The 27388-nt window shown below is 33.4% G+C and overlaps 1 protein-coding gene across 2 annotated transcripts in view; it reads left to right on the top strand.

Moving 5' to 3' along the window:
- TBC1D19 (TBC1 domain family member 19) overlaps positions 1–27388 on the top strand; it is a 124975-nt gene that overhangs the window by 36993 nt on the left and 60594 nt on the right. For both annotated transcript variants that reach the window (XM_069494575.1, XM_069494574.1), the window contains 7 exons: positions 3921–3995; positions 5162–5225; positions 6210–6256; positions 9947–10057; positions 17849–17921; positions 24679–24717; positions 26276–26388. In XM_069494575.1, coding sequence (XP_069350676.1) covers positions 3921–3995; positions 5162–5225; positions 6210–6256; positions 9947–10057; positions 17849–17921; positions 24679–24717; positions 26276–26388 — 522 coding nt within the window. The remainder of the gene's footprint in view (positions 1–3920; positions 3996–5161; positions 5226–6209; positions 6257–9946; positions 10058–17848; positions 17922–24678; positions 24718–26275; positions 26389–27388) is intronic.

Raw genomic sequence — 27388 nt, 5'->3', positions numbered from 1 at the left:
TAGTACTTACTTCCCTTCCTTTCTAATAAATGTCCTTTGTGGCATTTTCTTTTACACAATAGAGCAGTTTATTCTGTATTGAAAACCTGTTCAGGCAGAAATCCATTCTCCTCAATGATTTTCTTAATGGCATCTGGGAGCTCATCTACAGCTTATTTTTCTGCAGAAGCTGCTTCTCCTGCTATCTTGACATTTTTTAAGCCAAACCTCTTTCTAAAATTATTAAACCATCTTTTGGTGGCATTTAATTTTCCAGCTTTAGATCCTTCCTTTCTTTTGCTTTAAATTATCATATAATGACTTTGCTTTTTCTTGAGTCATGTTAGTCTATTGATGTGCCTTTCTCATAGCAATCCTGCACCCACATAAAAGCTGCATTTTCAGTATTAGATAAAAAGGTACTTCACAAAAAAGTGCAAGGTTTTCATGCCTTCTGGCATAGATGCATCAATGGGTTCATGAATTTCCTTTTCTTTTTTCAACAGTGGTCCTTAGGCTGGATTCATTTGTCTTGAAATGGCGGGCAACCGCAGCTTCAGACCTCAATCTGTGGTACACATCAAGCAATTCAACTTTCTCTTGTAATGTCATGACTTTGATTCTTGGGACCACTTCCAGCATCACTACTGGCACATTGTATGGGTCTCATGGTGATTCAAGGTTTACAGTATGGCACCTAACATGATGAAAAATACATTATAACTTCAAGAGATCACTTTTTACTGTAATATGCGATTTACTGGAGAGACAAACTGCTCATGTGGAGATGATTAGCTTCACATGGTGTTTTATGCTGATAATGGCAACACTTGAGCTCACTGCAATAGCAATAGGAGGTCACTGTGAAATCATTACAGTAGTACAGTATGTGCTACAGTTAAATTTTACAGTTATGATTTAATACTGCATGTTTACATTTGATTACATTTCTCTCAACTCTGAATGGCACTATGGTCTGTGTGTAAATTTTGATAATTTTTTATTATAGATTTATTTATATTTTATGCTAGGAAATGATAAAATTGAACTACTAGTATCTATATATATTTTATGCATTCATGACATACCTAACTGTTCTGTAATTTTTTTTTTTTTGATATTTCTTTGGCTTCGTGGTTCATCAGTGAGTTTTTTCAAATTGTTGCAAATCTCCAGAAATTTTCCAATATATTTATTTATTTATTTATTTTTTTGAGACAGAGTCTCACTTTGTTCCCCGGGATAGAGTGAGTGCCGTGGCGTCAGTCTAGCTCACAGCAACCTCAAATTCCTGAACTTAAGCGATCCTACTGCCTCAGCCTCCCGAGTAGCTGGGACTACAGGCATGCACCCCCATGCCCGGCTAATTTTTTTGTATATATATATATATTTTAGTTGTCCATATAATTTCTTTCTATTTTTAGTAGAGACAGGGGTCTCACTCTTGCTCAGGCTAGTCTCGAACTCCTGACCTCAAGCGATCCACCCGCCTCGGCCTCCCAGAGTGCTAGGATTACAGGCGTGAGCCACCGCGCCCGGCCTCCAATATATTTAGTAAGAAAAATTTGTGTATAAGGGGACCTGCACAGTTCAAGCCTCTGTTTTTCAAGGGTCATCTTTGTTATGAGCCACACATTGATTTCTATTGTAACTTTAATTTTGTTTTTATGTCTGAGAGTTATTCTTTTTATCAATTCTAAAGCCATTTTCATGAGTTATTGAAAATGAGAATATTTGTAATCATAACTTAATAGTTAACAATTTGGTTCCTTATATAATAGAATAAATAATAAAATTCAGGTATTGGACTTTTAGTATTTTTGCAAATTATATTTTTATTATAATGATTAATTAGAAGTGAGGGGTTTTTTTTTTTGTTGTTAAATAAGCTTTTTCTTACCAGCTCCCTTCACAATTTGGAGTGGAGAGAGCAGGTGACAGAAGGCTTATTAGAAGAAATGATATTTAGAGACCTGAAACATGAATAAGATAAATAGGCATAAGGATGTTGGGGGTGAAAGATAGGTTGTATTGTTATAATTAATGTTTGATCATTAATAAGCTCCTCAAATAAGGGGTACCAAATAAGTCTTGGATCTATTTATAGTAAAAGAAGATAATTGAAAATAAGCCAACAAATGGAGTTAGTTTTTGGGCTATTTCATGTAATTTATTGAGAATATTCTTTTATTCTTGAAAATCTATTTCTGTATATTTAGTAAATTAAACCTTATACATTTCACACAGCTCTGTATTTCTCCTACAGCTGAAATTTTTGTTTATTCATTGCTTAGGCCATTGCATTAAAATTTTGAAAAATACTTGCAACATTACTTAGAGTAGAAATCTGTTCAGTTATTGAGCATCTATTATGCCTAGACAAAGTATTATGATATGTACCATGATAGGTGAAGGACAGGGTGCTATGAGAACCCATAAACAAAGGCACCTAATGCTATCTGGGATGGGGGACCAGGTGAGAAAATATTTAATGGAGGGGAAGGGATATTTAAGCTGACACTTTTTTAAAAGGTGAATAAGGTTTATTTAGATAGAGTAGGAATAAGAATGTGTAGGGTGGGAGTAGAGTATGGAGAGCATATTCCAGTTATATAAAGAAAGTAATACATTTAAATATGTGTGTTAAAGAAGAAGCTATGAATAATGATAGCTATAGAAAAAGCCATTAGTTATTGAAGAATCATTATTATCCTATTATGCTTCTGTTTGAAGCAGTTTACATGCATTAACATCTTTAATCTTTATAACATCCCTATAAGGGAACTGTTATTATTATTCCACTTTCATTAATTGATTTTAGCTGTCCTTTATGAGTAATGTAATATATATAATTCTCACTTTTTCTCCTCATTAGGTCTGAATTTTGTAACTTTGGCATTATTTTATTTTGGTTTCAATTAGATGGAAGTGGCCTGTAGGCATATTTTACTAGAAAGACCAAAAAAAAATTATATGGCATTTTAGCCTGAAATTAGAAAGAATAGTATATTAAAATATGTTATATATGGATAATCAAACCTATAACCATCAAAATTAATTTTTAATTTCCAGTTTATAAGAAATAGAGGGATAGACGAGAAGGTAATCGATACTGTGAAAAATAGTAGGAAAAATCCAGATTGTGACACATTCTAAAAGATAACTGGCCTGGACTCTTCATAAAAGTCAGTATAATGAAAAAGAAAAAAAACAGAGAGACATTAGATTAAACTGCACTGAGAGAGACATAACAACCAAATGTAATGTAGTGCATGAATTTCAAATGGATCCTGGATTTTAAAAAGAAGTGCTATAAAAGATATTTAGGGGACAACTGGAAAATTTTGAATATGGACTAAATATTATATGATATTATAAAATATTATTAATTTTCTTAAGTGTGATAATGGTACTATGGTATGTAGGAGAAGGTCTTTATTCTAAGAATATGCATGCTGAAGTATTTAAGGGTGAAATGTCATGCTTGGAAAAATTATAATATAATTTCTGTACATTTTTATTTTTTACTATGTCATTAGTGGGATTCAAATACTTATAAAGTATTTATTAAGTATCAAATATTTATAAAATACTTGAATTTAATTTACCTTTTTGTTATCTGCTATTTTTCTATATAATGTTTATTACCATATGACTTGTTGACTTATTTCTTTTATCTATCCTCATTCCCATCCTCAGCTGAAATGTCAGTTCTTTGAAGACTGAGACTTTCTGTTATTCATTGCTTAGTTTACAGTACTAAGGGTAGTATCTGGCACATGGTAGGCAATAATCAATATTTGTTGAGTGAACAAATGAATAAAGATAACCAATCTCAATCAGCTTTACCATTTCTGTATAACTCATAATATCTTTAGTATTTTTTATTAGTTTCAGTATTATTAACCAGAAATAATAATAGATTGTTCCTTACGTTTCAGGGAAGTTGGGAAAAAAGAATTTTGAAGAGTTTAAATAGTATGTGCACTGAACTGAGTATCCCATTGGCACGAAAGGTATTTTTAACATCTTTCTGTTTAAGCATATTATTGCGAATCAAGTACTAGAAAGTATGCTGTTATATAAGTGTTAGCCATATTTTTTAAACTAGTGTATCAACTTGTTTTAAAATAAAAATCTGTAAAAGGCCAATTATGTGGGTGTATTCTACATAGATTTCTATCACGTATGCTGTGATGATTATTGCAACAAACTATATCTTTGAAAATAGAAATATAGAATCTATAGTATAAATTTAGACATTTGGCTATAAATATTATGGGTACACTTTAAAAATTTTAATTACATTTAGTCTCCTTTTTGTCTAATTAGCACAATAGCCATATTCCTTGAATCAGAGATGGAGTTCAGGCATACTGTGATCCTGTGATAGGCAATACGGTACCATCTTTTAGTATTAACATAGGGAACAAAAAGAATAATTTATCATCTCTGTAGAGCTGGAATTCTATTTAGAACTAATACTCAACATTTATCTGTCACTCTGGGCATTGAGAGGGAGAGACAGGAAAGGAAAGAAAAACCAGTTGAAGAATGTTCTGGATTCTTTATAGCTGCTCACAAGTAGTAAAGAACCAGTTTTCTTTCACTTCATTCTCCCCATCTGCTATTTATTCCTTGCTGTCGGACAGGATTGAGTGGATATACTTTGGATAATATCCAAGGACAAATCACTGAAGCCACCAAAAGGATGGTGTAAAAAAAGGATAAATTTATGTGAAAAACTGTCTAAATATGTAGTATTGTGTAATACACTGTTTTTCATATAGGAAGATGATGCTACTGACTCACAGTCACACTCTCTTGGCCAGTCCCCCTTGTGATGCATTTCTGAGATTGCTGGATGGGGTAAGAGATGTAGTATGTGGCTGAGGAGCAGTTTTTCTTTGTGATATTTACTGGCCAGTACAAATCATTTACTTTTTTTCTTGGACTCATTAGCACCATATTCTAACTGAGCCATTGAGACTAGATATAATGTAATAGTTAAATAATAATAATTTAAGTGTAATTCCCAAAAAAACGTTCACCATGTTTAGTGAAATTATTTTTCCTTAAATGGCAGTTTATTTAAACTTTTAAATAAGCTATTGATTCTTGTTTTTTAGCTGCATTGCTAAACTTCAAAAAATGAAACCCATTTTAAAATTACCTTTTTTAGAGGCCAGTTGGAGAACAGAAAGAACTTCTTAATAAATGGAATGAAATGGGAACCGATGAACCAGGTATGTGAAGAACTTTTTTCAAAATGTAATAGTAAAAAAAGAATTGCCTTCTTACCTATGAATGCAAAATAACACAATTAACAATTCTTTTGGAAGGATAGCAACTTTCTCTCTCCACTAATTTTCTATCATCTGTTTTGTTTGCTTAACCTTCTGCTTTGCAGTTTAAGAATTCCTGATTTTGGTCTATATTCTCTGCTATTTTGAGAATATTTAGATCATTTATCCCTTTCTAAAGCAAATTTTAGAACATGTTTATAAAAGAGTAAATTAAATTTATTCAGATTTTTGAGACTTAATAATTAAGGTAAAATTTTACAAGTTTATTTACACTGAGTTGTTAAAAATAGGTTAAATAGTGAAAAATAAGTTTCAAGACTTTAAAAATTTATTTTGGTTCATTTTAATATTTAAAATCTAGTCAATTTATAAATATATTACAAGCAACAACTATATTTCATTTACTACGTTAGATGCCTATAATTGTATAGACAGGCATGTACATAAACCCTCTCTTCCTCTCCTTCATTACTGCTTAAAAAAATGTATGAGGGACTAGACAGGAAATAAGTGCCATAATAGAGGAAGCAGTGGGTTATTGGAGTTCAAAAGGGAGACTAGTTTAATACAACAAGAGCAATTCACTATGAATGCATTGTTCATATTCTAAGTACTTTGAGAATTCTCACGTAGAAACTTTATATTATGTTGACATTGGTCAATTCAGTTATAAATAATTTACTACAATTTATGAATAAGATACTCACAATTTCTTCTAGAATATGTCATCTAGTATGTTAAAGGGAGAGATTGTCTTTTCCTTTTTATGGTCCCAATACTTAACATAATGTAGGACAAATAATACTCAGCAATGTTTGCATTAATCTATCTGCATGGCAATATATGAAAGAATCAGTAACATTATTAATAAAACTGCATATAAAGTTATTAACTGAAATTTTGTTTTAATCTATCTTATTATAGATTTAAGCCTTTTCAGACCTGTTTATGCACCTAAGGATTTTCTTGAGGTAGGTTGTATTGGATAAACAAATATACATGTATTAATATTAATGAAGGAACAATGTGAAAGAAATGATGATGCAAGAATATCTCCATGCAGAGAGATCACCATGTAAAAAGCCCTAGAGCTTTTGAAGCAGTGGAATGACATGATCAGATCTGTATTTGGAAATTGTTCTTGAAAAATATATTAGAATATGGAAAGTTTAGGGTCAGCTAAATCAATTGGGAAGATTTTGTTTAAAAAATGGTGACTGTAAATCATGCCTGCTGCCTAGCACGTATTCAGGAAATCTTTTTCTTTTTTATTCTCCGCCCCTCACTCCCTACCCCCAGTAGTTTAGGCAACACATGATGAGGGTCTGAACTAAGAGAATAGCACTGGAAATGGAAAGAATTTGACAGATTTGAGGGAGATTTTTAAATAGGATTTGGGAACTGATTAGATATAGGGACTATGAGAAAAAGAAAAGATCAATGATAGCCTTCAAGTATCTAGACTGGGTGTTTGGGCAGAGGTTACTTGCCCTTGAGATAAAGAATACAGGAGGAAGAACAGGTCTATTAGTGAAGGTGATGAGTGTAGTTAAGTTTGAGAGGCATATAGAACATTCAAGTAGAACTCTTCAGTAGCACTTGGAACTCTATTTTAATTCACCTGTTTTTGATTCCACTCTTTGTCTTGGACTTTACATGTAATCTTGTCAGCTTTACCTTCAAAATATATCCAGAATCCATCCAGTTTTTATCACCACCACTGCTGTGTCCAAGCTACCGTCATCTCTTGTTTGGACTAGCCTCCTAACTGGTCTTTCTACTTCTACTTTTGCCCACCTAGAATCTGTTCTTAGCACAGCTTCCAGAGGCCGGCCCTTAAATGCAAATCAGGATAAGCCACTCCTCTGGTATCCAGTGGCTTACCATATCATTCTGTAATACTTAAAAGTCAAAGTCATGACAGTGGCCTCAAACACCCCATTTGATTTGATACTGCTTTATTTCTCTGAGTTCACCTATTATTTTTCCTCCTGATTTGTCCTACTCCAGCCACTTTAGCCTCCTTGCTTTCCCTTGGCTTCCTCCCAGCTAGAGGGCCTTGGCTCTTTGTTTCCTCTGCTTGCAATGATTTTTACCCAAATATCTGCCTGCACATTCCCTCACCCCTCATGTCTTTGCTTAAATGTCACCTTCTCAGCAAAGCCTTTCCTGGTCCTCCTGCCTGGAACTCCTTATACCCTTTTTCACCTTTGTTTTTCTCCACTGCATTTATATTACGTATTTAATGTACTGTTAATTCATTTTGCTTATTTCTGCTTGCTTTCATTACAATGGAATCTGCCCAGGGGCAGGAGTTTTTCATTCTGTTTTGTTCACTGCTGCAACTATTACAGAATCAGATAACTGACAACACTCACAAGACTTCACAGGGTACATCCACATAAGGCTTTCTTTCAGCAAGAGAAAGCAAGCAGATGCAAGCACATAGAGATCTATACTTCCAGCAGAGCTCCCCGGGCCCTTTCTCAGTTGTACAGGATGTGCTTCATTTTTGAGTTATAAACCATCAAGATAACGTAAGATATCTTGGTCTAGGGAACCAAGGCACAAGTTTTTTGAGGGGTCTTTTATACTCCCACTGGTTAAATCAGATGCAAACCACCAATGTGTACATTTTCAATAACTAGTGTAAACAAATCTACATGGAATGCCTCCAGGGGAGTTTTGGATATTAAATAGCACATTATAAATGACTAGTTAGTACATGTCACCACATCTAGGTCAAGGGTCACTGCCAGACTTCTAGGTATCCCTGGAAATAAGCATAGCGCTACCATGAACCAGTTGTAAATTAATCCTAACCTTAACTGCTCTGTCTCCAACAGGTAAAACAGTGCTCAGTATATAGCTGCTCAATAAGTATTTATAGAATGAATGAGTAAATGAATGAATGAATGTTTCACATTGTATTGTCATCTATTTTCTGAACCTGTTGTTTCTGATACCAATTTTGCCAGAGTAAAATTGTGATAGAAATTATCATATTTCAGGACTTTTGGAGTTGTATATAATTTCCTTTTAACTTTAAAGAGTCATTAGTAAGAAACTACCTTTATGATATTGGCTTTTTTTCTCTTAGCTTATTAAAAGTTTCTCCCAAATGCTTCCCTTTACTAGCACTTACGGGCTGAAATTTCATGTAATTTTTATGTTTTCTCTTTAGTAGCTCATAATAATCTGTTTCCTTGAGGACAGTTGCTGAATTGATCCTTTTAGTACTGACTCTGAGATTTTTCTCCTTTAATTTAAGAACATTTGCTATAATTATTTCCTTAGTTATAGTTTCTACATTTCTAATATTTTCTCTTTTCTGTTACCCATGTATTTACAATTTCTTCACCTTTTTATATTTATTGTGTTTGTGAGTTTCCCATACAGTATGATCCCTTATTTATGTAATTAGGCTAAAATTGTTTGTTCTATATTAGTCTACATTTAACATTGTTGATTCTTTGCTAAATCTTTAATTTTTAAAACAAATACCATTGATGTTTTTAGTTTCAATATAGTGTTTGCAATTTTAGAACACTCTTGGTATTATATAGCACATTATATTTTATCTGCCATTAGTTATCAGTTTATTAATGCTTTCTTCAGATATGATATTGTTTCTGTCATTATAATCTCCTCCACTGGATTCTTGATGGTTTCTTTCCTTCAAGAGTTTCAATTAAAAATATTTTTAAGTTCTTTTTTATTTTTTCCAGAAAAAAATGCATATTGTTAGAAAACTAAAACATGCTTGAGAATAAAATTTAAAATAAAATTACCCACAATATCATCACACAGCAATAACTACTATCATTACTATACTTTTTAAGCTACTAATATATTATGAACATTTTTCATGTCATTACCTATATTAATTGAGGCCTATTATAATGGTATTTTATTATATGAAATAGCAATAATTTAAGTAATTCCCTGTAATGAGATATTTCAGTTGTTTCATATTTTTTCATAAAAGTAGTACTTCATTAACATTCTTTCTGCACTATCTTTACAAACATATTTAATTTTTTAGAATTATATTCTATATTCATACATATAGATATGAGATTGCTACATTAAAAGAATATAAATATCTAAGTTGTTTTTTATCTGCTTATTTTCCAAAATGATCTTTTTTGTTATATTCAGTTATGCATCTGAATATGTTTTCCTTGTGGATTTGGTTGAGAGGAGATGCCCTGCAGTGTTACTCTGCCATCTTTCTAAAACCCTTGTCCATTTCTGTTTTTTTAAATGTGTTAGAGTTGGTTATAAAATTTTTCCTAATAAATATTACAATTAAACAATTTTTCTATTACCTTCTCTTATAAAATATTATAATCAAGAAAGTCTTATTTTTTCTAACCATCAAAAATTTTATTTCTAACTAAATTCTTAACTTTTTAGGGTTTTATCTGGTAGAGCATTAGTTGGACTGTTAAAACCATCCTAATTATAAAGCATGTTTATGGTATTATATTTTAACATTTAAATACCATTTTATACTATTTTAGAATATAATTAAAGTATATGCATAAACCCAAATAGTTATTAATTTTGTGGTGCTACACCAAGAAATCACTGCTAATTTGGTAAGTGTAAACATCCTATAAGGAAACTAATCAGTTTTGTTGGATTTGTTTTTAAAGGTATTAATTAATCTTCGCAACCCAAATTATGAAAATGGTGATTCTCTTAGTTTCAGGACTCATTTGGGTTTAATCCAAGTTCCTCTGAAAGTAAAAGACATTCCTGAATTGGTAAGTATAGACATTTTAAAATAAATTAACATATTTTAGAAGACGCCATTAGAAAAATGTTTTAGTACTGCTTATATCTAAAGCAATAGGGTAATCTACTCATTACACAAATTAATAAAGTGACATTTTTAATTTCAAATAAGTATATATAGAGAACAAGTTGTTTTGCTAATAGAACAAAAAACGAGCTTGCATTGATCTATAAATGCTTTTGCTTATTTCTCATTTTAATAAGCAGCATAGATTTATGAGATAGCATGTTGGATTCAGGTGTCTGCTGTATGGCTATAAAACTGATTGAAACAAATTATAAGTTTTATAAAATTATTTTTAGGAAAGTACATTTTATTTAATTCAACCAACTTTTATGGAGCTCATGACATGGTGAGTCACTGAGGAAGATGGGGAAAATAAGAACGAAATAGAGACTGTGTTTGCTCTGGAGATCATCACATTTTGGTGAGGAAGTCAGTTTTAAAATGAAAGGTGGGGAGATTTCCTAATGGTGGAGTTTAGAAATTATCAGTCTGTTTAAAGTGACCCTAAAACAATAAAGAACACAGAAATGCAAATATTGTCTTTGGTGAAACTAGAAAGCAACTTATATCTCTCAGCTTTACTGTATTAAGATAGAGAGCTGTGATAAATGATTTAAACAGGGGAGAAGGTCAAACCTAAATACCTCTAGAAGATGGGAAGTATGGGTGAGAAGTGTGCTAATAATTAATTAATTATCTTTCAGTTCCAAATCCTCCTTTTCTTTTTTTTTTTTTTTTTTTTGTTGAGACAGAGTCTCACTTTGTTGCCCAGGCTAGAGTGAGTGCCGTGGCGTCAGCTTAGCTCACAGCAACCTCAGACTCCTCGGCTTAAGCGATCCTACTGCCTCAGCCTCCCGAGTAGCTGGGACTACAGGCATGCGCCACTATGCCCGGCTAATTTTTTCTATATAGATTTTTAGTTGTCCATATAATGTCTTTCCATTTTTAGTAGAGACGGGGTCTCGCTCAGGCTGGTCTCGAACTCCTGACCTTGAGCAATCCACCCGCCTCGGCCTCCCAGAGTGCTAGGATTACAGGCATGAGCCACCGCGCCCGGCCAAAATCCTCCTTTTCTTGGTCACTCCTTTATTATATAAAACTAGAGCTGGACTTAAAAACATTTCTCTTTTGGCAGCTAGCTTGATGTTAGGTTTGTCAATAGAAGGTTCTGGAAGGCCATAGCAGGAAGAAGGGGCTTCTCTTCCTGGTTTCTATGTGTAGGAACCAGCAGATCAGCATGTAGGAGGCTCAGTAACACTCACCTCAGCAGTCCTCATTAGCCCAGCTATAGCCTGCTTCTTTTGACAAGTTTTTCACTACCCTTTGTCTACATGTTTCTGTAGCAGCTGCTACTTCTCCATAGAGGTTTTTTTTTTGTTTTGAGTCAGGGTCTTGCTCTGTCTCCAGGGGTCTAGAGTGCAGTGACATCATCATAGCTCACTGTAACCTTAAACTCCTGGGCTCTAGCAATCCTTCTGCTTCAGCCTTCAAAGTTGCTGGGACTAGAGTTGCGCACCACCATGCCCCACTAATTTTTCTATTTTCTGTAGAGACGGCATCATGCTCTTGCTCAGGCTGTTCCTCAAATACCTGACCTCAAGCGATCCTCCCGCCTCAGCCTCCCAAAGTGATAGGATTACAAATGTGAGCCTGGCCTTTCCATAGAGGTTTGAATCTCAGCCTTAAGGGCTGAGAGACCCTTTCCAGAGTTCTTAGTTTCTTTGTTCAACCTCCTTTAGCCTAAAAGTCATAGATGCTTTCTGTGTTTGCTTCTTCTATTTTTCCCTATTCACATTTCTGACATGGTTTCTATTTCGTGACTAGACCCTGACAGACACAAGAAGCAAGATGATTTTCTACATAGAACATTAGAAATGCTTAGAATTGGAGACACTGCATGTCACAGAAGGCCATCGTGAGCCACAGGGCTGAAAATGGAGATTATGGGAAAGTCTGTATCAGGAGGAGTTAGACCCCCCAGATTCCTATTACTGTGCACACTCTGATGACTCCTCCCCCACGGGAGAGCAGACGTATATTCACTAGAAATAGAGTCAGAGAAGCTGTGCACTCAGAGACCTCAGACATAGAGCAGCTATGAAGTATTGAAAACAGAGAGATTAAGGGAAGGTCTGCTGAATAGTGAGACTCCTACTCTCATCCCACCACCACCACTGTGCCTTCCCCAGCCTCTACCCTCTCCTCCTTACTCTCCACCAACTCTAGAGTGCCAGAGAAAACACTAATAGGGATTTGGAGAACCCTTGCAAAAAAGATAGCTGGCTGGCTATGAAACTGCCTCACAGGGAAGCCCACCACACTCTTGCCCAATTCTTACAGACAGAGCTTCCAGTCAGGTTTTTATTGCCTCATTCCTAAACATGAATGACCAACCTTGGATTCCCAGAAATTTGCACTCTTCCAATGTGAAAGGCAGAGACCAAAACTAAAGCAAACTCCACCCCAAACAAACAAACAAACAAACAAAAACAAGAAGAAATAGCCAATTTAGGAAATAACCACTATTGGGTGTTTCTGGTTTAGATTTACATTCACCTCACAGGATACAATAGAACACAACCTGGCATTAGGTTCACTTAGGTTTGTAGACTGATATAGGACATAAAACAGCATGTCAGTATCCCAGCATGCCATTATCAGGTAAAGGATCACTAGGAGTTCTTACAGCCATCCAGATGCTATTTCACAAGCATCACAAGGAATGCATACAAATGGAAGTGACAAGGTCACATAGGCACAACACGGGGAAGTCTCATACACAATAGAAGCCATTTCTTGTAATACACGTGGGTATATCTTCTAAGACCCATCAAAAGGCACCACACAAGATGGCTAAGGCTTGTGTTTTCCAATCAGTTTATAGTTTATTCACAGGCCTCTATTTAAGATATAATTTACCAATCAAAAGTCATATTTTTTTATAAATAACATTGTTTAGTAATATAGCTGGCATTCCTCTTAGCATTTTTTGTGATCAACCACATCTTTAGGGCAACAGTGCTGGGAGAAGGTAAACCCAAGGTCGTCTTCACCTGGGCACATTACCATGTCTTTCCAAAAGAAGACTTTAAAGAAACTATTAATATCCTCAGAAATATAAGAGAAGATATTACTCATGGAAGAAGAACAGAATTTCATTAAAATAACAAAACATTAGAGAATGAAAAAGGGGTTTTTGGATCAAGAATATGGTATGCAAAAAATATACATATCAGTAGAAGACTTGAAAACAAAGCTGAGGAAATCTTTATCAGAAGATAAAGCAAAAAGCCAGAGAGATGAAAAATAGGAGGGAAAAGATTTTTTAAATTAGAAGATCAATCCAGGAAGACTAACATGTGACCAGTAAGAGTACCAGAAACAGAAAACAGAGGGAATATAATTATTAAATTTCCAAGAACTGAAAGACATGGATCTCCAATATGAAAAGCCCCAACAAGTACCCAGTGCCATGGAATGAAAGATCCATACCAATGCACTTAAAAATGAGAAAACTAAAAACTTTTTATAAAAGAAAAGCAAGGTATATGCAGGGTGTCAGGAACCAGAATGGCATCTGACTCTCAGTAGCAAGACTGGAAACAAAAAGATTTTGAAGTAATGCCTTTAAAAATCTGAATGATTTCAAGGCTAGAATTATGTATATAACCAACAGTCAATCAAACATGAAGGTGTGGTAGACATTTTCTGATGTACGTGATCTAAAATATTTACTGTTATCCAGAGAACTGTTGGTATAAATACTTCAACCAAGGTCATGAACAAAAAGCAAAATATGGAACCCAGGAAACAGGATTCTAACCAAAGACAAGGAGAATTTCCAGAAATGACAGTGAAGAAAAGTTCCAGGACAACAACACTAGAGCACAACAATCCCAGATTGGAGCAAAAGGTTGGAAGGTTCTAGGAGGAATGCCTGCAAGAAAAACACCAAAATATAGATGATCTCACAGGCTTGACCACATGCAAAATTATTTGGAGAAGGATCTTTTCAGAGTTGTTAAAGGGTGTAGGAAGAGGAAGTAAATGATTAGAGAAAATTATGTAAGTGAAAAAATGGTTTAATTATGATAATGTGAAAAAATGTATAAGAAAGGAACATATGTATAAATATCACATGGCTCACTGGCAAGTAATACTTACATAGTCACAATAGTGCAAACTCTTAGTATGGATTTAATTAAGAAGTGATATGTAATTATATTGAGATGATGGAAGGAAGGTGAGAGAATGTACATAAGCTAAAATCCTCATTTACAATATAACATCAATAGATGATATCTGAAATTGGTGAATTAAAAATAGCAATACACACTTGGAAAAAAGAGATAAAAAAGTTAAAGTGATTGTTTCTGGCTAGAGGGCCAATTACAATCATATGTTTGAGTGTGTGTTAGGGAGGAGTATATAAGGTAGGGAACTTCTATTTTGTTGTTAAAAGTTTTTTAGTTGATTTGATTTCTCAGACTATTTACTGCATGTAGAGTTAGTATCATATGATGGTTAGGGATGATACTCTGAAGCCAACCAGCCTGGGTTTAAATTCTGCCTCTGCCACTTTCTGGCTGTGTGACATTGGGCAAGTTATTGGTCTTCTTTAGCCTTAGTTTTCTCATCTATAAAGTAGGGATAATAATATCTTACAGCAATGTTATGCAGATCAAGTAAGTTAAGATATATGGTAAAGGTTGAATTATGTCTACCCAGAAGATATGTTGAAATCCTAATCTCCAGTATCTATCAATGTGATTGTCTTTGGAAATAGGGTCTTTGCAGGTGTAATGAGGTTAAGATGAGGTCTTACTGAAGTAGGAGGGCCCTAAATCTAATATGACTGGTGTCTTTATAAGAAGAGAAGAGACACAGAAGAGAGATACACAGAAGAATCCATATGCCCATGGAGGCAGAGATTGCAGTGATGCATCTACAAGCCAACGATCACCAAGGATTGCTGACCACACCAGAAGCTAAGAGAAGAACATGGAACAGATTGTCCCTTACAGCATTCAAGGGAGAGCACATCTCACTGTCACCTTGATTTTGGACATCCAACCTCCAGGAGTAAGAGAATAAATTCCTATTGCTTGAAGTCACCCAATTTGTGGTACTTTTTTTTTTTTTTTTGGCAGCTGTAGGAAACTAATACAATATATAAAGCATGTAGATAGTAAGCAGTATCTTACTATTAACCGTTACTACTACAACTTTGATAAAAATTGATATTAAAGAAGTGTTAGAAGTCCTGTTAGTAGAGGTTTGTAGAAAGTGCTGTGGTTGTACAGAAGGGTAGTGGCAGATTCTTCTCCTGGAAGTAGTGGGAAGTCTGCTCAGATGTACTTCCATTCCAGGTCTTAAAGGAATTTGCTAGGTAAAGAAGTAGGGAAAGAATCATTTAGGAAAAGATTCAGCATACGTGTGAGTGGGACTAGTGTGTGTTCTGTCTGTCTGAAGGGACCTAAGCCAATGTGAATGTATTAGAGCTTTAAGGCTATTGGAGAACCAAAAGCCCATGGCTAATTTTCAAGAAATTGTGGCTATATGCGCTAAGAGTATGGTTAGTCCTTCTTTTCTGCAGTCATTGGGAGAGTTGTCATTGCCTTCCCTGTATCATATGGCCTGGCGATATAATGATTCAACTCCAGGATGCACAGTTTATGTGACCCTGGTCTGTCTGTATGAGTATTGAACTTGGTGAGGCTCAGTGAGTTCTGCTATCCTGTAATGGATAGTCCTTAAACCTAGGTAAAATGTTATGTAGACTCATAAGGGAAATTTCTTAGAACTGAGATATATTAACTCTCAAGTGAAGTTGTGACTAATTCTTGTTTATTAATTTAGTCATGTGGAGGTAGCAGATTGAGATTAGAGCCCAGTAGTGTGGTTCAGTATTTACTGAACCCCTCTGCTATGTCGGGCACTATGCTAAGTACAGGGGTGGGGGAGGTGCAAATGTATGTAAGAGATGATCCTTGTCTTCTAATAATTGCAGGTTAGTGGGGAGAGATGGACAATAAAAAGACAATTTCAGTATGAGGTGACTATATGCTTGCATAGAGCTTGATAAAGGGTAATGTATGTGCATAGAAAGTTGCTTCTTTCAGCCTGGAATATCAAGGAATACTTCCCAGAAGGCATGATACTTGGGCAGAGATTTGAAGGAAATCTGAGATTAAGGCCCACATCTGCTGATGTTGAGTAAAAGATAGTCCAGAGCAGTAAGGGAGAAAATGGATGTTCAGAGTCCTGTTTATACTCCTTAACATATCTTAGCATAAGTAAACTCTCCATTTTAATTACAGAACCTGAAATTGAAGTGTGTTTTGGACCTAAGTTCCTTCTGCAGTATGAAGATCAAGATTATTAAAAAAATGAAATACATTATCATTAACAATCTAATGATTTCAATCAAGGAAGAGTTTCTTAAATGAAAAACAGTGGTTGAAAATGGAAGAATAACTTTCAATTTATACATCTTTAGTCATTAAAAGTTGTTAACATAAGATGCAGTGTTTTTTTTTAGTGCAGATAAAAATCAAGTTTAGTTAACAGTTGAAATATGGTAATTATTTAAAATCAATACAAAAATTAAATGTGTATACGTATTTGTTAGCTGAATATCTTATGAGGGACATTAATAACTAAAATATTAGATAATTTGGAAAGATTAAAACTAATTCCATTTTTTTAAGGAGAAGGAAGTATGTTTTAGCAATTAGAATTAGTAACAAAATATTGAGGCAAATATTAATAGAAATATTTAATTACTTTGGGCATAAAAATAATGTGAATAATATGAAGTTTTTATATATTTCAAAAATACCAGACAAACATGATTATTTTCCCTTGACGTTACTAGATAAGTAGAGGAAGTCTGGAGAATAAATCCAATTTATCCTTATTTTAGCAGAGCACTTGATAGTCCAATTTTACTTAAAAATTAATTTAAGTTGTTTTGGATATTTGCAGTGTTCAGTTGATTAAGAGCTGAATGACGTGAAGTACCATAGAAAGCACAGATACAGGATTATGTTGGTAATTTTAGACAATGATTTTAGAAGATAAAATTGATAAGTGCTATATACACTATGTGTGTGTGACAAAGCGAGAGAGAGAGAGAGAGAGAGAGAGAGAAAGACAGAGGGAGAAAGAATGTGTGTGAGTGTGTGTGTGTTTCAGGAAAGGTTTGAATGTCAGTAGTTCTTTATTCAAAAGGATAATTACCATTCCTTACTTTACTAATTAGTCTGTTACCTAATAAGGCAAAATCAAGAACAGTTCTTGAAAAGCAGGTGTTTTGTTTTAAACAGTGGCAGCATTCATATTGGTCAAAAGGTATCAAAGTAAAAACTTTTCTTAGGTAGGAAAAATTAGGAGGAAAAAAATATTATTAAAGCCTTTCCATTTGGAGAAATATTATATGTTTGTTTCTTTTTCCATTATATATATTAATCTTTCCTAAACACTCATACATGTTATTTCACATGAAAATAATAAATATTACATAGTTATACCTGTAGTAAAAAGTCTCATGGTTGTTCTGCTCCTTAATTTTAGACTAATGTATTATTATTTAGATGTCTAATATGTCCTTTCTTTTTTTAGATATTTGAATGAAGGAAAGATTCATTTTATTGTGGTTTTTATTTCAGCTGATGTTTAGGTGAAGGAGATCTTTTAATAATGTGCAGCAAAGTATGAGATCTATATTAATTCTGCATATGTTATTTTTCAGAAAGAGTGCTTTGTAGAACTTGGCTTAAATACAGGACAACTGGGTATAGATGATTCTACACAAGTGCCTCCTGGTTAGTATTTCTCTCATATGGCATATAATTAATGATGAATAATATATAAGAGTGAGTTTAATATTTCTATTGCTATTTCTAAATGAATTTAGCAACTTTTTTAATATCTGAAAATGAGGCATGCTTTTGCCTCTCTTTAGTTACTGCTAATTGTTGAATAAAATCCTGTATGTTATAATTACCAGAGTGCAACTAAATTTTGTCTTTTTATTTGAAGGTATTTAAAATAATTTTGAAAAGTCACTAGGCCTATGTAAGTTATTTTGTTAGCAGAATCTTCATTGACAACACTCATATCTCTCTTTTCTGGCCATTACTGTCTACTTTTATTTTTGTATCACCAAGTTAAGTGAACACTGGCATCTACCTCAAGTAGACTTAGGCTTTAAAAATAGTGTCTTTTAAACTTTAATTATCCAGACAGTTTTCCTAATTTTTCTCTTTTTGTGCATAAATACAATGTAATTTTCATAAAAGAACCAGATTGGTATTTAGCTATAGTAAAAAGGAAGTAAAAATTGACTTAACATATGAGAGGCCTATGTTGTAGTGGAAACTAAACTGACAAGGGTTAGGGGACTATCCTAGTCTCTCCTCTGCCACTGGCTAGGTTTGTGACTTGGACAAGTCACTATACATCTTTGGACTTGTTTCTTCCTCTATAATATAAGGAAGTTGGCTATTTAATATTCTGCTAATAGTAATATTATATAATTATTACAACTAATAATAATAAATGGCTATTGAGCACATACTATGTGTTGCATGTATCTCATTTTAACCTCTCAAAACTCTATAAGGCATATATTGTTACCATTTTAAAAAATTTTATTCATGTATAATATATATAGAAAATCACATATATCATAAGAGGACAGCTTCATGAATTTTTACAAATTGAACACACCTATTAAAATACCACTCAGAACAATAAACAGAAGCCCCCCTCACCCTCTTTCAGTCTTTATCTCTCATTTCAAAGATAGCCACTATTCTGATTTCTAACAGCATAGCTTAGTTTTTCCAATTCTTGAACTTCATATAAATGGAAGCATATAATGTGTCTCTTTGGTATTTGTCATCTTTTGTTCAAATTACATTTGTGAGATTGAGCCATATTGTATGTATTTATAGTTCCAGTGTTCCACTGTATGCATATAACACAGACATACTTATCCGTTCTACTGTTGATGTATATTTGGAAAGTTTCAAATTTGGGGCTAGTACATACAAGCCTGCTATGATCATTCTAGTAATGTATCTTTTGGTGAATATTTGTATATTCTTTTGTTGACTAGGCACCTGGGAATGCATTTCTGGGTCCTAGGGTTTGTATAAGTTAAGCTTTAGTAGGTAACTGCCGGTGAGTTTTCAAAAGTGCTAGTACCGGTTTATATTTCCAACAACGATGTGTGAGAGTCACAGTTGCTGTACGTCCTCACTAAGGCTTGGTGTATTTCATCGTCTTTGTTTTAGTCAGTCTGATAGTATATGGTGGTAGTGCATTATGGTTTTGATTTTCTTATATGATACGAAGTAGGGCTATTACCACCATTTTAAAATGAAAGAAGTGGAGATATTAAGTAACTTGCTCAAGGTCACAAAGCTAGTGATAGAGCCTGGATTCAAAACTAAGAAATCTATCTCCAAAGTCTGCTACACTATGCTACCTTTTAAAGAAGGTATTTTATAAGAAGATATAAGATATCTTATAGGCCAGGTGCGGTGGCTCATGCCTGTAATCCTAGCACTCTGGGAGGCCGAGGTGGGTGGATCGTTTGAGCTCAGGAGTTCGAGACCAGCCTGAGCAAGAGTGAGACCCGTCTCTACTAAAAATAGAAAGAAATTATCTGGACAGCTAAAAATATATATAGAAAAAATTAGCCGGGCATGGTGGCGCATGCCTGTAGTCCCAGCTACTTGGGAGGCTGAGGCAGGAGGATCACTTGAGCCCAGGAGTTTGAGGTTGCTGTGAGCTAGGCTGATGCCACAGCACTCTAGCCCGGGCAACAGAGTGAGACGCTGTCTCAAAAAAAAAAAAAAGATATCTTATAGAATAAAATATCTTATACTTTGACTCATGGCAAGTGATAGTCATATATAAGAAAAGGAAAGGAAATAGTAACACAACCTTCAATTACATTTATATTTTTCACTTTTAATTATATACTTTTAAGATAAACAGTTTTAATTATTTAAAATTATTGTAAATCTTATAGTAACTATGCTTTAGAAAACTTAATATACTATATTTCTTAACCTAGAGTATAGATTTTCCTTCTTTGATTCACTCATAATACAACAAATGTGTTTGAGACCCTGTAGAGGACCAGGGACTGGTGAATACATAGATATAAAACAGAATCTCTGCTCTTAGGGAAGCAAATACTGGTAAGTGACAAATAGGATTCTATGTGGTATTTGCTATTATTATATATAAGGAGCTGTTGGAGCAGATGAAAGAGCACCTAAGTCTGCCTGGAGGAGGTTGACAACCTCTTAGTTGGCGCAGTTATTTTTCTCTCTCTACTTTTCAAGGCAAGACTGCTAAAAATTGGGTCAAATTAGTGTTTATCCAATCATATTGTTTTTAGTAATATAGTACTTGGATTTCTGCCTAGCTCGTGAGTTGCTAGGCAACAGTATTACTGGGAAAGAAGAATGGGGTCATATATAACTACTCTTGCCTAGAATTCACTATTATTTTTATTTTTTAGTCTATGTCTATGATTTTGGTTAAATTGGAAAAGTAATACTAATGTTTAAAAATATTGCTAGTATTTGTGTTTGGCTAGAGGCAAGTTTTATATTTAGGATTAAGCTTTAAGTGTAACTTAAAGGAATTGTTTTCTTACTCATTTTTAACATCTATATTACCTATGTTTTATCATTATAGTTATTCAATTATTATATTTGAAGAGTATTACTCACTTATTAACTTATCAGTTTTTATATTAAAGTCAGGAGAAAAGTCCTTATCATTATACTATTGAAAACTTATTTAACAGTAATAAAAAAACTTTAGTCATATCCATTATTTCTATAAACTTTCATGAACATGTATTTATTTTAAATATACACAAACACCCCCTCGCCTCCCACATACTTACTGTGGAAGCCATGTATGTATAAGACTGATGTTAACAGGGTAAGCAGGATCAGCATTCGTTCATAAGACTTTGTGATAAGGGGGAGTCATAAGTCTGATATTATTTTAATGCATCATAATGAATCTTCTTAGATGGGGGTTCTGCTAAATAGGCTTTTCTACAGCTTGTTATTTCTAAAAGAAAAAAGCATCTTCAGTTGGTACAGATTTCCTGAAGTATGTTCTGTGGAACATTCATAAGCTGGTCTGTGAAAAAGAGGATCTTTTCAAGTGAGATTTGGGCAGGGCTATGCCATATACTTTCTTAAGATATACAGTGTATGTTGCTGTCTTAAAGACTATGCGAAGTCTTAATTAAATTATTTTAGCTTAGCGTCTCCCAAAGTCATTTTACCAGAGAACTTTTTTTCCCCAGGCATGATCTATTAATATAGATGCATTTATTAACATAGTAGTCAGGACAATCTGTGAAACACAGTTCTTTGGGCTTCTTTTACTGGGCTAGGAAATAGCATTTAGAAAGCAAAATTATTGTATTTCACATAATTGAATAGTTACTGTAAAGAAGTCTTTTTGATTATTATTTATTTCATATTACTTTAGGTAATAAAGCATTATTATCATCCAGTGGTATCATCCCCTTTTATTAGAAATCAAAAATTGGCTGACAACTTCTTTTTTAACTTGATTATTCAACTGTTCTTTATTCATTCAATGAAAATTATGAATAGAAAACATTTTTAGCATATTAGGAGAAGAAATTCTTTTTTTTTTCTCCCTCCCCCACCACGAGAAGAAATTCTTGAACTGCATAAAATTACATTGATTGAAATGGTCATAAAAGGATCGTAATTTGAATTTTAAAAGAAATTTAAAATTAGTCCTTAGCAAAGGAGCATGAAAAAAAATCAAGTTGGTACAGGTCAATTTTGTGATATGCTTATCAAGTTTACTGATAAGAACCAGTTATAGGATTCATATGAAAACCATCTCCAGTCCCTGTAATATATTCTTTGTCATTCTCTGAAAGAGTCTCCCCTTTAACAGGCTGAGCATTGCATCTGCTATCTCATGCTATTCACTGTCACTATTCACCATCTCACGTATTCACTGGAGAATTGTCTTCCTCGGTTATTGAGTCTGGGCAATCATAGCTAATCATAGCAGGGATCCCAGATACTTTCCTTGGTCATTGTATAATCAGCTCAATAATTACATCAGAGACTTTAGGAACAGAATAAAAGAATAGGGTACTCGGCTTCAAATATTCTATTTAGTAAGAAACTAGCTTTATGGATTATTTTGTAAATCTAAAAAATTACGTAATATGAAATTTCATGTATTTGTTTTGTAACTATATTGCATATCTACAAAACAAAAACAAACATTAGTCTTTCCTTGATTAAGAAGATTCTGATGATTTTGCCTCAGTGTGGCAATTTTATATATCAAAGATAGATTTTTAAAGTATTTCAGGTAATAGAAAACTGGCTGTTCCTGTTATTCATTGTTGGGAGTAATGGTGCAGTTTGCTCTGCATTTAGATGTCCTTGGATTACCCAGATTCTGTCCTGGCCTATTCATCCCTCTTTACCCTAGCAACCTCCATCCCTTCACCTCTTTCCAAGAGAGCTATATACATATAAGAAATATTCACAAATGGAAAATAGACATACAGTCCCATTTTATGTTTAGCTGTGCTAAAGCTGGATATCACTGACCAGGCTTTCTAGAAAACAGTCTCAAAATCTTAGTCCAGCACAGGTCTCCTTCCTTCAATGCCTTTATCTCATACCAGCAGGCCACTGAGCCATACCTGATAAGAACTTCAAAATGCCTGAGCCTGAGCATTCTTGTCAAAAGAAAATCAAATGCCAAGAGGGCCACCAAGTTGCCAGAGGACCCAGACTCTACATACTGAGAGAGTCACCTGTAAATTCATGACCTTTAACACAGTTAGCTCATTCATTAGAAAAGGTTATCTAATTGCTGTTGGAATATCACAAATGCAATAAGCAGCTCCTCCTTTCTCAGGTTGGGAGAAAGAAGAGGAAAGGAAGTTGAGAAATTAATTTTCTTTGGGATGGGGGGAAAAGATCTAGAAGTTCTCCCCCTCATGGTTTAATAATCTTTTTTTGTTTTGCTCTAATTTTTAAATAACTTTTATACAAATATACCATCCATAATGAAAAGTACACCAATAATAAGTATACAGATCAGTGAAGTTTTACAAAGTGTAACCTCCAACCAGATCAAGAAAGAGAATATTATCAGCATCCTGGAAGCCCCCTTAAGCACACATCCAGACTCTACCACCCCCATGAGTAACTACTATTTTGACTTCTGACATCAAAGATTAGTTTTGCCTATTTTTGTACTTTATAGAAATGGAATCATGTAGTATGTACTCTTGTGTTTGGCTTCTTTTGCTTTTGTTTATAAGATCCATAGTGTTGTATAGAATTATAAATTATTCATTCTCATTGGTGTACTGTAATCTATTATATGAATATACCACTATTTATCTAGTCTACTGTTGATGGTCGCTTGAGTTGTTTTCACTATTTGGTTATTATCAGTAGTGCTACTGTGAATATTCTCATACATGTCTCTTGGTGTGCATATTTACACATTAGGATATATACCTAAGAGTGAATTGCTAATTGTCATAGGATATGTATATGTTCAGTGCTTGTAGATATTGCTGAGCAGTTTTCCAAAGCAGTTGTATCAATTTACACTCCTAGCAGCTGTGTTGAGAACTTTGCTCCATATCTTTTGCATTTAGAATCATTAGTCTTCTTTTAGTCATTGTGGTGGTTGTGCGTTTCATAATGGTTTTAATTGCATTTCTCTGATGACTAATGTGGTCAAGCAACTTTTTAGATGTTTATTGGTCCTTTAGGAAGGACCTGTTCAACTCCTTTGCCTATTTGTGTCTGATGGCTATCTGCCTTTTTCTACCAGGAGTTCTTTGTATATTCTGGATAGGAGTTCCTTGCCAGATATGCGTATTACAAATATATTCTTCCACTCTGTTACTTATCCTTTCACTCTCTTAATGGTGTTTTTTGATGAAACAGAAGTTTTTTAAATTTTAATATGGTCTAGTTTATGAGTAGTCTTTTCCCAGTATGATTGATTAGTTCTTTGAAAAAAAGTAATCCTCCCCATGTAGTCTTTTAAAATGGCATTTGTATAGTGAGGTTTTACCTATATAGTAGTAGGCTTTTATTAGATATCCAACGGTAGATTGAAATGGATGTAGGACTTTGTAAATGAGGCTGCCAACAAATTTTATTTTTCTTTTAGGGAAAAAAATCAAAGATGAATGGGCAGAAACATTTTTGTGTTATAAGAAGATATTTTGTTTCATTTTAACAAAGAGAAATCAGTTCATCATTTTTTCTTCTGATTAAATGACCTTAACTCCCTTTTAATTTCTACACACTTTAAAGAACTTAGAAAAAATTTTTCTATGTATAGAATAATTACTTATAGTTTTCTATAGAGCCATCCAGCTTTAAAAATAATTAAAATAACAAAATAACAGAAAAAAAACCACACAAAAAACCCTAATGTTGGTTCAAATCTGGCTGCTCATACATGTGTCTTTTAAGCAATTTTATTTTCTTTTAACATTTTTAGAACTTTTTGAAAATGAGCATGTACGTATTGGGCAAAAAGGTAAGCTTTTAATTATATTTATTATAATTTCTGAAAAATGAGATAGTCCTAGCTAAATGTCTGCTTCAAATACCGCCAAATGAGATTTAATTTCTGAAAAGCTACAAACCTAAAGAGGAGTAATATTTATGCAGATTATATAATGGGAATCTTTATAAGAGAGAAAATGCATCACTTTGGCTTTACCAATAAATACAGATAAAGAAGTACACAGATTGTTCACTAAAAAGGAAATGCAGACACACATTCCTCAGGGATGTTAGCTTAATCCATGCAGCAGTAGAATTTCATTTTAAAATCAAAGAGGCATGTTCTCTCTTTGATGCACCCACACACCTCTCATTAGAGTTAATGGGAATATGCTCCTGCATCAGGAGAAAATGTAACTGTGACGTTTCTTGATGAGTGTTCACAATAGTAAGGCTTAATAACCAAAGCAACTCTTAGTATTCTGGGGAATAATTTTTCTCCATATTTTGAAGATTCTTTTCTTTGTATTTATAAATTCTGTTTTGTCTTTCAAATATGAAGTGCAGATAGATCTTTGTGTCAGAATGAACCCCCGCTATGGCAATTGTATTGTCATGTATCAAAACAAAGTCCCTAGTTCAATTTTTCCATATCATATTTATTTAGAATATTTCATTTGTATGATTTGGCACTTTCATTAAACACAATAGCAAATTAAAGAATATGTTTCATCTCTTTCTTATTTCATGTGATTACTTTGTTTCTTTTGCTTATGTCATTTTCATTTAGTATAAGATTTTTTTCCCCTCCCTTTTAAGAAGAAAATATAAGAAAACAGTACTGTTAGACAAACAGCAGCAGTTGTCTAGTATTTTTTTTATTTTTGTTTATTTTTTTTGGGGGGGGGCGGCCATTATTTGCAGAATGAATAGCTGATACTTTCATTAAAGAAAATAAAAATGAAAATGAAAGCAAAAGATGATATGTTAATTTTGTGAACTTGGCTGATTAAGAATAATTTTGGCCTAATTAATAGGTTATCAAATCTTTGTTTTTATTTCTAAAAAAAATCCCTCATTTCTGTTGATTTTGGCAAATAGCTAAGAAGTCATTTAAGAGAATAGATATCTTATATTCTTGTGTATTATGATTCTTAGCCGGGTTACTTCATGTACCATACTACTTCCAAATATTAGAACATTCATGACTTAATAGAATATGCATAAGAGATTTAGGGTTTCTGTAGATATTACTCTGCTTGATCGTGGAATCTGAAAATTATTATATATATGGATTACTAGTTTCCCATCTGTAGAGCTGTAGTTAAAGCAAGGTGATCTCAAGGTCCCTGTATTAAATAGCTTTTACCAGGCTGGGTAGGAGGTACAGGAGCTTAAGGCTGGAAACTTGGAGGGCTGTAAATAGGGCCAATATCAAAATCCAAAGGGTAAAAAAAGGTCAATATATGATGTAATTATGTTAGATATATGTTAAATGTCAGTTTTTCAAAAGGTTTATAATGAAAGATTTCAGTGATATTTCTTGCATTACAAATTTTCTAATGAGATTTTTAATATACTTTTAACAGTTCTAGCAGAACAAGATAGTGCTGCGGCTCAACAGTATGTAAGACAAGGCAGTCCCACAGCGCTGAGAGCTGAGCTGTGGGCTCTCATTCTGAATATTTCCAGTCAACCTGAGGTAAGAAGAAAAATGGATAGGCCAAAATTGAGCTATTGATATTTAGTGTTCAAAGACCAATTATTGAAAATAGAGAAACTGTTGTTTCTTAGTTTATTATTTACCCTGCTTTTTATTTTCAAAATCACTGTAGTTTTGGGTTCTAAGACAAGATTTAACATATAATTTAATCAGTGTATGCTTAATATAGAAGTTTATATTATTTATGATCAATGAAATAGTGTGACTTTCTATATACAACAAAACAATAAGTAATATTATGAGAAGTGGAGCCTGACCATTTAAATCAGTGAAGACGTGTGGTAGAATTGGGATGTTAGAATAGGGAGAAATAAAGAAGGGCAACTCAGTTTAAGTAAATGAATTCTTTGACCCTTTGTTACCTTTGAAATATGTACCATTATTGTGGTTCTAAAAATTGATAGGTTATGTAGAAATATTATTTTTCTAAGTATAAGAACATTTTATTTTAGGAAATATAATACATATGAGGAGAAATCACCAACAGACAGGTAATAGATTCAGTAAAGGAAAATTATATAAAACGTTGATTATTCTCAAAATATTCTTAGTGGGGATTTTTTTTTCTTAAGCTCATCAACCATAGAAGTTATACATTTAAAAGGTTTTAATGAATAGCACACTAATAGTTTTCCAGCCTAATGGATAAAAACATGGGTTTCAGAATCATGTAGACTGGGTTTCAACTTCTGTCTCCTCCAACTTACTAGAAATATATCACTGACCAAGTACTTAAATTTCTTGAAACCTCAGTTAACCCACACTGAAATATAGGTAACAATATTTATATCACATAACTGTTGTGAGAATTAAATGAAATAATGTATGTGAGTCTTTTAACACAGTGCCTGGAACATAACCGGTCACTATTAATGGTAGTAATCATAATAATTATATATTATATGTAATTATGTTATAAATTAATTATAAATAATAAGGCAAGTTTTAAGAAAGTCAAATATTATTAATACCCATTATA

This window comes from Eulemur rufifrons, chromosome 19 (assembly GCF_041146395.1).
Source record: "Eulemur rufifrons isolate Redbay chromosome 19, OSU_ERuf_1, whole genome shotgun sequence".
NCBI lineage: Eukaryota > Metazoa > Chordata > Mammalia > Primates > Lemuridae > Eulemur > Eulemur rufifrons.
Note: the sequence above shows the minus strand (reverse complement) of the source record. Positions and strands in the feature narration are given on the sequence as shown.